The sequence below is a fragment of the Poecile atricapillus genome, chromosome 18, assembly GCF_030490865.1.
Source record: "Poecile atricapillus isolate bPoeAtr1 chromosome 18, bPoeAtr1.hap1, whole genome shotgun sequence".
NCBI classification, from domain to species: domain Eukaryota; kingdom Metazoa; phylum Chordata; class Aves; order Passeriformes; family Paridae; genus Poecile; species Poecile atricapillus.
Window position 1 is genome coordinate 162,166 of NC_081266.1, and position 13,431 is coordinate 175,596.

Below are 13,431 nucleotides of genomic sequence, written 5' to 3' on the forward strand. Positions count from 1 at the left end.
GACTGTGGAGTGGGTTTATCCCCTAACTGCCCGGCACTGCATCCTGTATGGCTCTGCATTGAACTTCTAAGAATTGTTTCAGCTAATAGCAGGTTTGCAAAATTTCTGATAAATTTGCAATAAACAGCACCAGTGACAAAATCATAATCTTGCCATTGGTGTAATTTAGAATAAATAAGTGCTCAGGGATTTCTGGTGACACAAGACTCTCCTGATGGAAGTTTTATGCTTTGTGGCAAAGCGGCACCTCAGGGTGTGGAAGAGCAGAGGAACAAACTTCCCTGTCAGTTTCCAAACATCTGCTATGATTTGGGATGGAAAGTACAAGTGTGGTAAATGAAAACAAGCCCCCAAAGGAGGACTAGTATAAGTCTAACACAAATGTTACTGAAAGAACATTTTGTTGCAAGTCTGAAAGATTATAGATAGATCTGTGGGCAAAACTTTGTCAAAGTAATGAAAAATTAAATACCAACAAACCAAGTCAGCTTTGATGGTGTTTTATGAGACAGCTTTCTACCATCTATTTTTAGAAATAAGTATCTTTATTCTAGGATAAATGAGCTTAGAGTAACATCTGGGAACACACATCATTAAGCTTAACTTTTTGTTGAAATCTTCAAAACAATGACCGTCTCTCATGGGGAATCTCATTTATAAAAATGGAGGTTTCCGTTTGTTTTTGTGGGCTGAGTTAAAAGAACAAACTGACAAAGTGGTAGCAGATTGCAGCTTTTACCAAAAAGTAGAAATGTTTCTAACAGTTTATCAATCAATTAGGCTCTTACAATGGAGTTACTGTGGTTATGTGTAGAAAAAACTGGCCCTTCCAGAAATATACCCATCACACTGACTGCCGGCAGCTCAGCCTGACACCATCCCAGTATTTACTCCTTTGTAACAGCAATGGGCTTTTCCTGTTATTTTTTTTTTGAATGCTTGGATGACAACAGCTTATTTTACATATGAAAAAATGAGTGTGGGGAAACAACAAATAATTCAAGCTCACTTCAGAAGAGATTTTTAAATTACTTGGAACAACATTTCCACCTAAGCCATGGCTTTTTGTCATAGTTTCTGGTGGAATAGGCCTGTGGTACTGGGAAGGGGTTTTTTTTGCTCACTTGCTTTGGCTTAGAACAGCTAATGAGGTGATATGTTGATTACCATTCATTACATATATACACATATAAAGATATAAAAATTCTATTCTATTCTATTCTATTCTATTCTATTCTATTCTATTCTATTCTATTCTATTCTATTCTATTCTATTCTATTCTATTCTATTCTATTCTATTCTATTCTATTCTATTCTATTCTATTCTATTCTATTCTATTCTATTCTATTCTATTCTATTCTATTCTATTCTATTCTATTCTATTCTATTCTATTCTATTCTATTCTATTCTATTCTATTCTATTCTATTCTATTCTATTCTATTCTATTCTAAATACATACACAGACATAAATATATGTAGTGTGTGTGCACATAATTATGGATATTTATACATATTTCTGTGTATTTTCTGTGCATATATTAAGACAGTCTTAGCTCCCTTCACCTTCACCTTCATTAATTATAATGAAACATTATAATTAAAAAGATCATTCCTGCAAGATACACAGGCCTAATTTTCTGCAGACTGCCCACACTGTCACCGGACAGAATGTAAAGATAAGAAGCAATGCCCAGAAAAAGACTCTGAATTAAATGTTCTGAAGTCACAGTGGAGGCTGAATCCCAGTTTCAAACGTGAAAGATGACTAATTTTATGCTCTTATAAGCCTAAAATATTCTTTTAAATGTAACTTTGTTTCCTAAGTCATTTCAGGGATGCAAAGAATGTTACTATCCAGGTTTTACTGCCTTGAGTCCATCATTTGCTGAAAGTTTCTTTCTCTAAAAGTGACAAATTATTTCACTTCCCATCCTTGTGAGACCACTCATGAAAGAAAATCTTTCTATAGTTGAGCTTAATGCCATACTTTTCATCTTCCCACTTAAAGTGATTTGCAGACAGTTACATAAATCCAATTTCAAAAATTTTGGTGCTACAGCTTGGGTGGGTTAGATGGATAACTAGGAGCTTATCCATATGTTCTGAATATGCAAGCTTTGGCTCAAAATCTCATGAAGATAGATCTCCTGCTTCCAATTGGGCTGGATTTGTTAGCTTATTTTTTTTCTTCCAGAAACACACCCTTAACACAGACTGCCAGCAGCTACATCTGGTGCTACCCTACTTTTTGAACAATTTGCTTTAAAATTAGAGGGGAGTATAGCCAAATATTTTAGGACTTGTTAAACAGTTTTATTCAAGAAATGTGCATGCCCATGCATACCGTGTAATGCATGCAAGGCATGTACCAAACATTAAGTGAAATATCACTGCACGACCTCAAACCTGACACATCTGTTCTGCCTGTCAGAATAAAACTACCAGTGAAATATTTTTAACTATTTCAGGTGATATTTTACCTTTAAGGTTTACAACAAATTCCATAGAAAAGAGGGTGGAACACAGCAAGCACACTTGCTTTGGGGATGATTGGGAGGATGCTTCTGAGGGAATCTGCTTTGCAACATTTCACCATGAAAGTAATATTCAGAACCTTTTAACCAATTGCAGCAGTTTATTGCTCAAAAAGCTATTTTCTCTTCTCCTAGAAAGTAAAGAGGAAACACTGATGGATTAGGCTATTGTTCATCCTGGTAACAGTAGGGACATCCATCTACTGGGCAGCAGGTCCCTAAATACTGGGTTAATTTTCCGGTAGCCGCCAAGAGGAGAACTTGTGTAGAGTGCAGTGGGCCTTCCTCAGCTTTTTCAATGCATTAAGTGGGGACGCTATGGAAGAGGGTGTGTTACCTAGGGAGGCAAGTGGAGGACAGGAGAAGGTGATTTGATACCTCCTGACACCCCCAACTGTCCCCACCCCTGCTCAGCTCTGGCCAGTGGCAGGGAAAAACCAGCTCATGCTGCTGTCTGGACTCTGACCTGCTGCAAAGCAGGGGCTCCTTGCTCCCACTAAATTAAACAATAAGGAAAACAGGGATGTGACAAGAGCAGTAAACAAGTAACTCTGTTCCTCATCCCACAGAATATAAATACTGTTATGATGCTTGACTGAACAGCTTCACAGAGGAGCAGAAAGAAAACCATGCAGCTGAAGTACCCTTATTCCTCTCCTGCTGGCTCCATGCTCCCTCTTCACAGGGCTGGGCACAGCCCAAGGAGACACACCATGAACTGCTCAATTGATCTGCTATTTACAAAGAATAATTTCAGGACAGAAAAGCAGCATTACACCCTACCAATCTTAGTTACACTCCCGCCTATCCAAGATAAAAAAACAAACCCAAACCAACTGATCTTGGATTCCCAGATGGGTCCAGGAGATCAGCATTTTGTCAGCAGTGCTGGGCCCCAGGCTGCACTGAGACTTGGGTTAGCCAGTGTCCACACATCATCAGCAAGGCATCAGCTCTCATGGCTGCAGCTGCATGAGCATCAAAGAAGTGATGACATCTTGTGACCAGAATCCATCTCTTTTGGTAGTTATTACCCAAAACAAAAGTTGATCACTTGCATATTTGATGAGGCAAAACTCTTCTAGTCTTTTATTTCTTTTTGATACTTCAGTCAAAAAATTATATGGATTTTGTTACATTCAACACTTGTTCCAACAATGTGCATTTCCATTAAGGAACAAAAAAAAAAACCAGCAGGGCTAAGCCAAAACCCACACACATGCAACATGTAACTTGTTTTTACATACTTTATCCAATTAGGATTTTTACTATGTACGAAAACTGTGTCTGATGTTATGCAGTTGGGTCTAGATATGGAACTTGAAAAAATGAATTTGTTTTCATACATATCATTTTGTTTTATTTTGGTCTTTGCAAGTCTTTTTCTACTTAACTGGCAGCAGACAGCCCTCAGATTGCATTTTAAATGCATGATTTATATAGGTATAAAAAGATGTGGGATTAAGAAAGCTTTAATGTTATATTTCACAATTCATTTAACAAAGTAGCAGTACTTAGAAAATTTCACTTGGCAAGCCCATACTGGGGTGGGAGTGAGCCTGTATGTGGAAGAGGGACCTGAAGAATGTTCCTATGATTAATCTGAGGCAGCACAGCCCAGCTATGGGAATTTGCTCTTGGAGGTAGATCTTGCTGTACACCATTCAAGATTAGATACCAGGCACTGACATATGACAAATGAAACTGCTGAGAGAGTGGCTCATATGAGCTAATGATTTTCAATCTTTAATTAAGCACCTAGCTTGGCACAGTGTCTTAGATTTGAGTAAATAAGTACCTTTAAGGTTCAGGGTCAGAGCTTTGATGGGAATTTTGCCGAGGAAAACTGAGCTGGAGAGACTTTTAGGAAGCAAAATGTTGGTTGCTCTTCATTCAGAGCACTGAGCAAACAAGGCCAGACCTGGCCACCTTTTCCAAGTCCCATGGCACCTCCCTGGCAAGTAGGAAGCTGCTCAAGATACCACGCAGAGAGACATTCCTCTGGAGGGCCAGAGCATGCTGGACTGTCAGCGAGGAAGGGCACTCTGCAGCATCTGGGTGGAAAGAGGGGGGAAAAAATGTTGCTTAGAATCTGCTTAGTTTGGGCCTTGTTTTCCCTGACCTCCAAGTTTTTGGGCACAATTTTATACCCACAGCTGACTGTGGGCACACAAATTATAGCATTCAGGAATTTAACTACCTGATGATTGGGCCCCTTCTCAGTGTTGTAACCCCAAGCATTCCACATTCATGAGAGAAGCCTCCAAAAAAATTAAAAAAACCTGTAAGATTGGCTTCAGGAGCATGAATTAATACTTTTTGAAACTACAGCTTTTTTGAGCCTGCATGGCTTGCATTTGCAAGTCCTCCCACCATCAAAAATAGTGGGAATCTTTGAAAAAACACAGCAGTGAAATCAGGTTTCTGGTCACCAAAATGAATCACAAAACTGGACCTTCAGAAATCCAACAGCAAAAGAAAAAAAAAATCAAGACTTCGGATAAAGTTGCTGGAGATTGAAATATAGAGGTTGCCAGGCAGCGTTGATAAATAATATATATATATATATAATGTATGTAATAATGTATATAGACATCAGCACCTCAACCAAATACACACAAACAATTATTACATAGATAGACAGGCATCCATATATAAATATTCACTTCCAAAGATGTCACCCAAGACACTGAAATGGGTGACATCTGTTTTTCAGGAGCGATGACACTTTCCAGTCTATCAGGGAAGCACATCAGAGGCTCCTCAGGACAGTACCCACAGTGTTGAGCCCACAGAAGAATAACGAGCTTCATGAACTTCACCTCTTCCCACTCTCTTAACAAGTTACTAATTTGGCCTTTTCAACCAAAATGCAGACACCAGAAACACATGTAGAGCATGACAAAATATGTACACTTCACAAGATTTACTGCTCAGGGAGGAGTATGACTCAGGGGTGACAGATCCCATTGGCAACGCTTTCCTGGAAATCCTTGGATCCTAGTGCTATACTCTGGAGGTGTTGCCTCCATCCCCCTCTTCTCGTGGATTTTGCTGCAGTGCCTACAGCTGCAACTGCATATTGAGAAAGCTGTAGGAATGGGTTAGTTTCAAGAAAACCAAACGTTTTTCAGCAAGCACAGCTTCTAAGCACGTTTATATATATATCAACAAATACATCTAAATATCAATAGATTATTTGAATCCAGATTTGTGGAACAGGCGTGAAATCTTATTTGGAGGTATTTGGAAAAATACCTTCTCCATAGGTCAGAAATGGATACAGAGGAGACCCTGGAGGCCCCTAAAAGACCCCAGAGTATGTCACAGTGCATCCATCTCCTCACTGCCATTGAAATGCTGCTGCTGCAGCAGCAGGTGGCAAGTTTTCTATCAGTGTGGAAGACTGGAAGGTGATACAGTGCATTCCAGTGTTCATAAAAACCTAGCTCAACACAGCATTGTTGATTTTCTTCTTTTAGAGCAGTTGCAACTATAGAAGTTTCTTGCCCAGCTCAGTAAACCTGACTGGGAAACACCTTTTCTGCCTCTGATCGGATAACTTGACCTTGACCCTGGTAAAGCCTGTGGTTCCAGGTCTAAGGTACGAGCGACTGAGGTCAGATCTCAGCAGGGGCTGCAGTTCCCCCTGAGGGGCACTGGAGGGGAAGCTCCAATCTCTGCTCCCAGTGGCCAGGGACAGGACCCGAGGGAACAGCTGGAGCTGTCAGGGGAGGTTTAGGTTAGGTATCAGGAAAAGGCTCTTCCTCTAGAGGATGGTCAGGCACTGGGGAATGGTCATGGCCCCAAGGCTGCCAAAGCTCCAGGAGCATTTGGACGATGCTCTCAGGGTTGCATAGGGTGGGTTTGTGAGTTGTCCTGAGCTGGACTCTAAGGGTCCCTTCCAACTCAGGGTATTTTATGATTCTTGCATAGGTTGCTCAGCTATCTTATACTTGCTACCGTATATTGGTAAGGGAGAATCAAATCCAAATATTCTCTTTAATATTGAAACCCCAGAAATTTGGGAAAAAACAAACCATACAATTTAAGTGAAACACAAACAACTCAGGAGGGTGCCCTCTATTTGCTGGGATAACCAGATCTGTACAGCTTTTATTTTAAGGCCAGTTTCTGAAGCCGTAAGCATTTTTTACTCCCTCCTACTTCATTATGCCATTGTACTCAGATTTCGGCCCTTTTATCCTTTGCCCGTTTCAGTCATGTTCTGGGATCTGCAGTGAAACCACTACAGGAGATGGTCTGCAGCATCAGTAATGCTTTCAGACAAGCTCGGTAGCTCATATTTCTTTGTTAGCATCCCATTGCAAAGGGGAAAGATCAGCTCGCTTTGTTCTAAGCCTTGATTTTCATAAGCTAATGATGACTGTGGGTGTAATTATGGTCAGGCCTAAGTGGTAGCGCAAGGGCAGAAAAACAGAGAGGCACTTCCGTGGGGCTGGCTTCCCTCTGCTGCACACGAAGAGGGAAGACATCACTCGCCTTCCCCCCGGGCACAACCTGGCCTGGGGAAGGAGGGATGTGCCAGTCGTGGCACAGCTTGGCTGCAGCAGAAACAGCAGGAGGACAGTGGAGCATGAGCCTGAGCACCCACCAGTTTGTGTCCCTTCTGACTGTGAATTAAACCCCTCTAGCTGAACCTCCTCTACAACAGCAATACATTTCCTGCTCACTGTTGAGTGGAATTTTTTTCCTTCTAATGTTGTCTTATCATTGCCCTGGTGGACAAAAAAATGTATTTGTGGCTGATTATTCACTTAAATATTTAAATACGGCAATGAGTGCTGCTTTTAAAGGGGGTGGGACATTCTGTGGGTGGAATAGTCCATAAGTTTACCAGGTATATAGGCAAAATATTTAATTATGCAATATGCAGTGAATATAGAATCATAAAGCAGTTTGGGTTGGAAGTGACCTTAGAGATCATCTAGTTCCAGCTCCTTGCATGTAGGCTTATTCAGTCACTCAGTATATATGTTCTTTTAAAGCATTCTTTCATCGTTACTTAAAGCAATTAAATATTTTGAATCTTACGCCTCTTAACCCCCAAACCCTTTTTTTTTTTTTTTGCTGTTTCCAAAATGAAAATTATTTGAACCTGTGGCTTTAAAGAAATGTTTTCTAAAATGTAAGTAAATATTCTCTGATATTTGAAAAAAGAATGGAAATGTTTTCCCAAAAAAAGACAAAACACTATATTTCCAACCATGTGCAACTTGAAATAAAATGTTATGAGCATTCTGCTGGGAGGTGAGAAGATTTATAAACATGCATTTGAAAAATTTCAACCAGCAGTAATGAATATTCATATGAACTGAACAGACTGAGGTTTAGGCAGGCTTGAAATATTGTTTTCCTGCAGTAACAATATGCAAATGTCTGTACACATAGGTTCTCGAAGAGAGAATGAAACTGGAGTGCAAGTGTCATGGAGTTTCAGGTTCCTGTACCACTAAGACCTGCTGGACCACACTTCCTAAATTCAGAGAGATTGGATATATTTTGAAAGAGAAATACAATGCTGCAGTGCAAGTGGAGGTGGTACGAGCCAGTAGACTGAGACAGCCAACCTTCCTGAAGATCAAGCAGCTTAAGAGCTACCAGAAACCCATGGAAACGGATTTAGTGTATATCGAAAAGTCACCCAACTACTGTGAGGAAGATGCTTCCACAGGGAGCATCGGTACCCAGGGACGACTCTGCAACCGCACCTCTCCCAACGCGGACGGGTGCGACATGATGTGCTGCGGGAGAGGCTACAACACACACCAGTACACCAAGGTGTGGCAATGCAATTGCAAATTCCACTGGTGCTGCTTTGTGAAGTGCAACACGTGTAGTGAGCGGACAGAGGTGTTCACCTGCAAATAACAGCGTCACGTGTGAACAAACAGAGCAAATCACGACTGAGGAAAGTGGAGTACAACAAACAACGACAGCATCATTTTGCACATCTAATCCTCTTGGGGAAAAGAACCCCAGCCAACACCACAACAACCACTCCCCCCCACTACTTACACTTCTAAGGATGGTGCATTTTGGCTGGCTGGCTGTTGTAACTGCTTTGGAAACATGGGCAACAAGATTAAGGTGATGTTGACAACCACATGAAACTTTCTCTCTGTCTCTCTCTCTTTTTTTTTTTTTTAAAAAACCTACAATCTGGGTGTAGCAGAGTTCTTTTAGTATTTTAAATTATACATATCAGAGAAGCTGATTGCATTGCAGCTCCCATGACATTTAAAAGAAAAAGACACTTTCTCCTATTTTACAGCAACAAAACTGTCTAGCCCTGTGCAAACGAAGACTTTTTTTAAGGAAATGAAATCGTCACTGACTAGAACACAGCATTCTCACTGCAAAAACCAAAATTTCTAAGAAAGTAGGTAGAGAGAAAACAACTCTTAGGGAGCAAAATCTATGGCAGAAATACTCCACTATCAGTTTGGAAAAAAACCCAACAAACATTCACAAAATTACATCAGCTGCCAGTGACACTGGAAGTCTTTGAATGAACATTAAAAATAATTATTTATGTTTTTAATAGTATCAAAAAATTCTAAGCACTAACGGGTAGCTATGTCTTAACTCTGTACTAAATGTAAACTTATTGGAACTCTGACTTAATGACTTTTGTATTTGGTTCTCCCTAAGTTCTTCAATGCTACTGATCTGTTGTCACTCCACTATTAGAGAGTTCAATTACTGTAGGTTTAAGCAATTGTCAGAACTGAGCAAAAACATCACATGAAACTTTGGTTACCAATGTTTGATATAGATGTTTCCCACTTGCCTCCTGAATAGGAATGACTTTTTTTAGACTCAGGCCTGAGGTGTGGAGCACCTGCTCACAGCTCCTCACAGGGAGTTTTAGGATACAGAGACATGCTTCAACAAATATCAAAGGTTTTGCTTTGACATTGAATGCACTGGCAGGATCTTCCAGGCATTGTGTTTTCCCTTTAATGGTTAAAAGTTAATATTTCCAAGACTTTTAAAAAACTTATGCTCAGTATGCACTCAGAAGTCAATGAAAGTGTGGCAGCTGAGCTCTAGGTTGCTGCAACCTCTGAGCTGCCATGGCTCCATGAGCATAAGAAAGCCAAAATTTGAGTTAGTCTGTGTCATCATTATTTTAAGGTTGGCAATAATGTACCCCCTGGTAAGCACATGAATGTTAAAAAAAAGAAGCTCACTTCTTAATAGCACTCAATCCTAATTCCCACACCTTTTCCCTATGAGAGATTTTAAAAACAGCCTCAGATATTTTACTGCTGTAAAATCTAGTGTTTTAACCCCAAGAGCCCAGATATGCCCACTTAGAACACAGCCCATTTAACCATGTAATTGTTTTCTTTTCCCATGGGTCCCTGCCTGATTTTCTGAAAACTTGAATTAAAAATTTCCTTACATCTGCATATCTGCATTTTTAGCTTTTGTTTTATTTCATTACTTATATTAAGGGGCTGCAGAGCCATGAGCCTTGCCCACCTGACATGGAAGCACTTGTCCATCCACATGGTGCTCTTGGGGCAAGGGGCTGGTGGACCTGGAGCTCCACCATCTCCCATGCTGGACATGTGAATGAGCCAGAATTACCTCTGTAATTTGTGGACCTGTACTATCAAAGGTAACTAATGATTTGGGGACCTTCATTTGAACACTTGTGAGGACCTGACTTTCTGACCCCAAGCACTTACCCTCTGAAAATCAGACCCCTTTGATTACTCCCTCACAGAGCAATGCAAAATTGCTTATTTTTTACGTTGTTGCTCTTGATTTCTAAATACACTCATTCATGCCTTGGCATGAATGAGTGCAACTACACAGAAGTCAACAGGGGCTCCCAAAATACTAGATTCACTCCATGTAATTGAAAGTCCCTTGGATTCATGGGTATTGTTGTTGAATAATAGTGATAATACTGTACTTTCACTACATTCTTGACAGGAAGCAAATAAAGCTCCCAAACACAGTAATGCACAGTTTTATGGTACTAGATACTGTAAATATATTAGAATAGTATTTGTTAAGTACAATTGAGGAATCCAATTAAGTTATATTATTGTATATCGTTTAAATGTCTATAGAGTATTTTAAATTATTGTGAACTACACTGTGTTTAAAAAAAAAGAAAAAAAAAGGAAAAAAGGTTATATATTATAACACCAACCACTCCAAAAAGTGGACCAAGGTGACACTTTCTCTCTTCCACACCCCTATTTGAAATAGCTCTGTCTGCTACTGTAAGACCACTGTAACAGTCCCACGACTGGGTGAGCAGTCTGGAATGTAATGTTTCAGAGCATTCTACAGAAGCTTTGCTCATGTGGAGGTGCAGCATTCAAAAAGATGATGTATGACACAAAGCAGGGGCTGGCAGTGGGAATGCTTGGACTTTGAAATATGTCCCACGGAAAAGTAGTTTTGGCCAGAAAATACCGTTGCCACTAATATACCAAAACATTCCCCAAAATCACAACTTTCAATGAAGGTGTCTGTGAGTAGAAGTGGGTTACACACAACTTTTATTTTTAAAAATATCGTTTGATGTCAAAGACCTGTGACAATAGAGGTTGGAACACGACCAGCAACATGTGGTTTAACTATACCTTAGCCATGACAAAACTCAACATACTTTATGTTATTAAAGAACTTAAGAGCAAAGATCAATTTGTTTACTATGTTAATGTTTTATGGCAAACAGAAAACAAGAGACTAAATGTGTTTCCATTAAAACTTAATTTTTCCCCTTCCAATTCTTTTTCCTTTCATTTGTTCTTTGTTTAGGGAAAAAAACCACCAAACCCAAACAACAAGGTCTTATGAAAAGACCATTTGTGTACAGGCTTCTCCACATGAGAAATGATAGGCAAATTCCAACTGTTAAGCAGTTTTTGTGTTTCAGGAGAGATAGTAAAGAACATGTCTGTGTGTGGTATCAGTCTCAAGCCATCTACCTACACCAGTGCTACAGAGAAACCAATGTTAGTACAACATACAGCACCAACATTACTGCTACCAGGGACTTTAGCTGGCTACAATGAAAAGATAAATTTCTTGGTCAAAGAAAAATAAATATTTTGCGATAGAAATTTAGCATCCAACTCAAAAATTGTGCTTGACCATGAACCTCACATAACAGGTTAGCAAACAGAGGCCAAATAAGAGCCATAGAAGAGAGGGTTGAAGGCCCTGACTTAGACACTTGTATATGCTCCAGCTTATTCAAGCCAGCTATGGGCACATCTGAAATCCCTACCTGAATTTGACCCTGAAAGATTTGACAGCATTTACTGTGTCTAGAACAGTCACAACCTCTTTGATATTGAGAATAGTGTCTTCCTTACAAAATCTAAAGAAACTGTACAACTTTTGCTGTATTTACCCCTCAGGGAAGATATCCAGCTATAGATAGAACTATAGTGAAATTCTACATGAACTGAGTCCAAAATAACTTCATTAAATTTAAGTTGGCCTGGGTTTATAGCAGCATAAGTATGCACAGTATTTTACCAGATGCCAAAGAAAACACTGCGCCTTCTTTCTAATTACATCATGGGAAACTTGTTAATAGAGCTGCAGGAAGTTTTTATAGCACATGGTAATATTACATTTGTTTCTACAATGACATCTGGAAACTAGACGAATCTTATCAAAAGCTCTGAAAATCTTTTAACGAATCAAAAACGTGTTGTAAGTAGGTCACCTAAAGTTTTAAACATACTTCCATGGGTTTCTTTCATAGTTGAAGATTAAAACCCCAAAGTGATACTGAAGGTAGCAAATCAAGACCTTCCCTTACAGCAACTCTCCTGTGCAAATAACTCAGTGTAGCTTCCACTACTGAAGGCAACATTAGCATTCAGCACAAAGTGCTTTCTATAAAGCTAATTTGCATTCATAGCAATTTTCAAAACTGGACAGAATGACTGCACATTTCCTTTCCAAACCGTCAGAGCTTTTGTTGCAATGACAGTTCCCATAGTGAAGGCAATATAGTAAATGGTACAAGAAAGACCCAACATTCTTCTCTCTGAGTGATGGCCACAACAAGATGTGGGATATACACAACAAAAACTATGCCTAAGGAAAAAAAAAATCAAAGCTGGAAAGGCAGGGGAAGTTGTAAGCAATTTCAGTTTGTGTTACTGATATTGTAAGAAACCTCCTGTGTGCTAAACAAACCGCATTGTAGGCTAAACTTCACCCACAAACTCATTTCCCCTCAAATCCGAAGTCCCTGTCTGCATGTCTACATGTTCAGACTTGAACAAGCCTACCCAAAGGTTGGCAAGTATTTCCTTTTTTGTGTTTTATCCACTATTAGGAAATGGTAGGGGATTGATTTCTGGCAGGGAACATATATTTGCAAATTTAAAACTTGCATCTCATTTTTTAAATGAAGATTTAGGTTTTCCCCGCCCCCCCCCTGCCCCCCTTCCTGCAGAACAGATATGTTTGCTTTAAAAGATTTGTTCAGTGAAGAATGGCAGTTCACATAATACATGGTAATTGTTTGCAATGTGTTCCGTAGAGCACAAAGACAGAGGGAATAGTACTAGTTTATACTCAAAATCTTCAGTCATGCTCTTTTACTAATAGCAATATAGTAATTATTAGCTATTTGGAGGCCCCAGTGTGAGTCTATTTTGATCATCCTTTTCAGAAGTCAGTGCCATGAAAGATCAAAAAATTGAAATATTAAAGTTTGCTTTGTTTCCAGGTCCTCTTATTCTTGATGCAAACATATCCTCAGATCAATGAAAAATCAGCTTAATGAGACATAAACTTGAATAGGTAATAAAAACGATTAAGATGTTTGTTCCATAGGCAATCCCAAACAACTGGGAATCACACTAGACACTGGAA

General features: G+C 39.5%; 1 protein-coding gene across 3 annotated transcripts in view; it reads left to right on the plus strand.

The window, feature by feature from the left end:
• WNT7B (Wnt family member 7B) overlaps positions 1 to 11,310 on the plus strand; it is a 94,678-nt gene extending 83,368 nt beyond the window's left edge. For all 3 annotated transcript variants that reach the window (XM_058853076.1, XM_058853077.1, XM_058853075.1), the window contains exon 4: positions 7,951 to 11,310. In XM_058853076.1, coding sequence (XP_058709059.1) covers positions 7,951 to 8,430 — 480 coding nt within the window. In that variant the 3' untranslated portion in view covers positions 8,431 to 11,310. The remainder of the gene's footprint in view (positions 1 to 7,950) is intronic.
• The last annotated feature ends 2,121 nt before the right edge of the window (positions 11,311 to 13,431 follow it).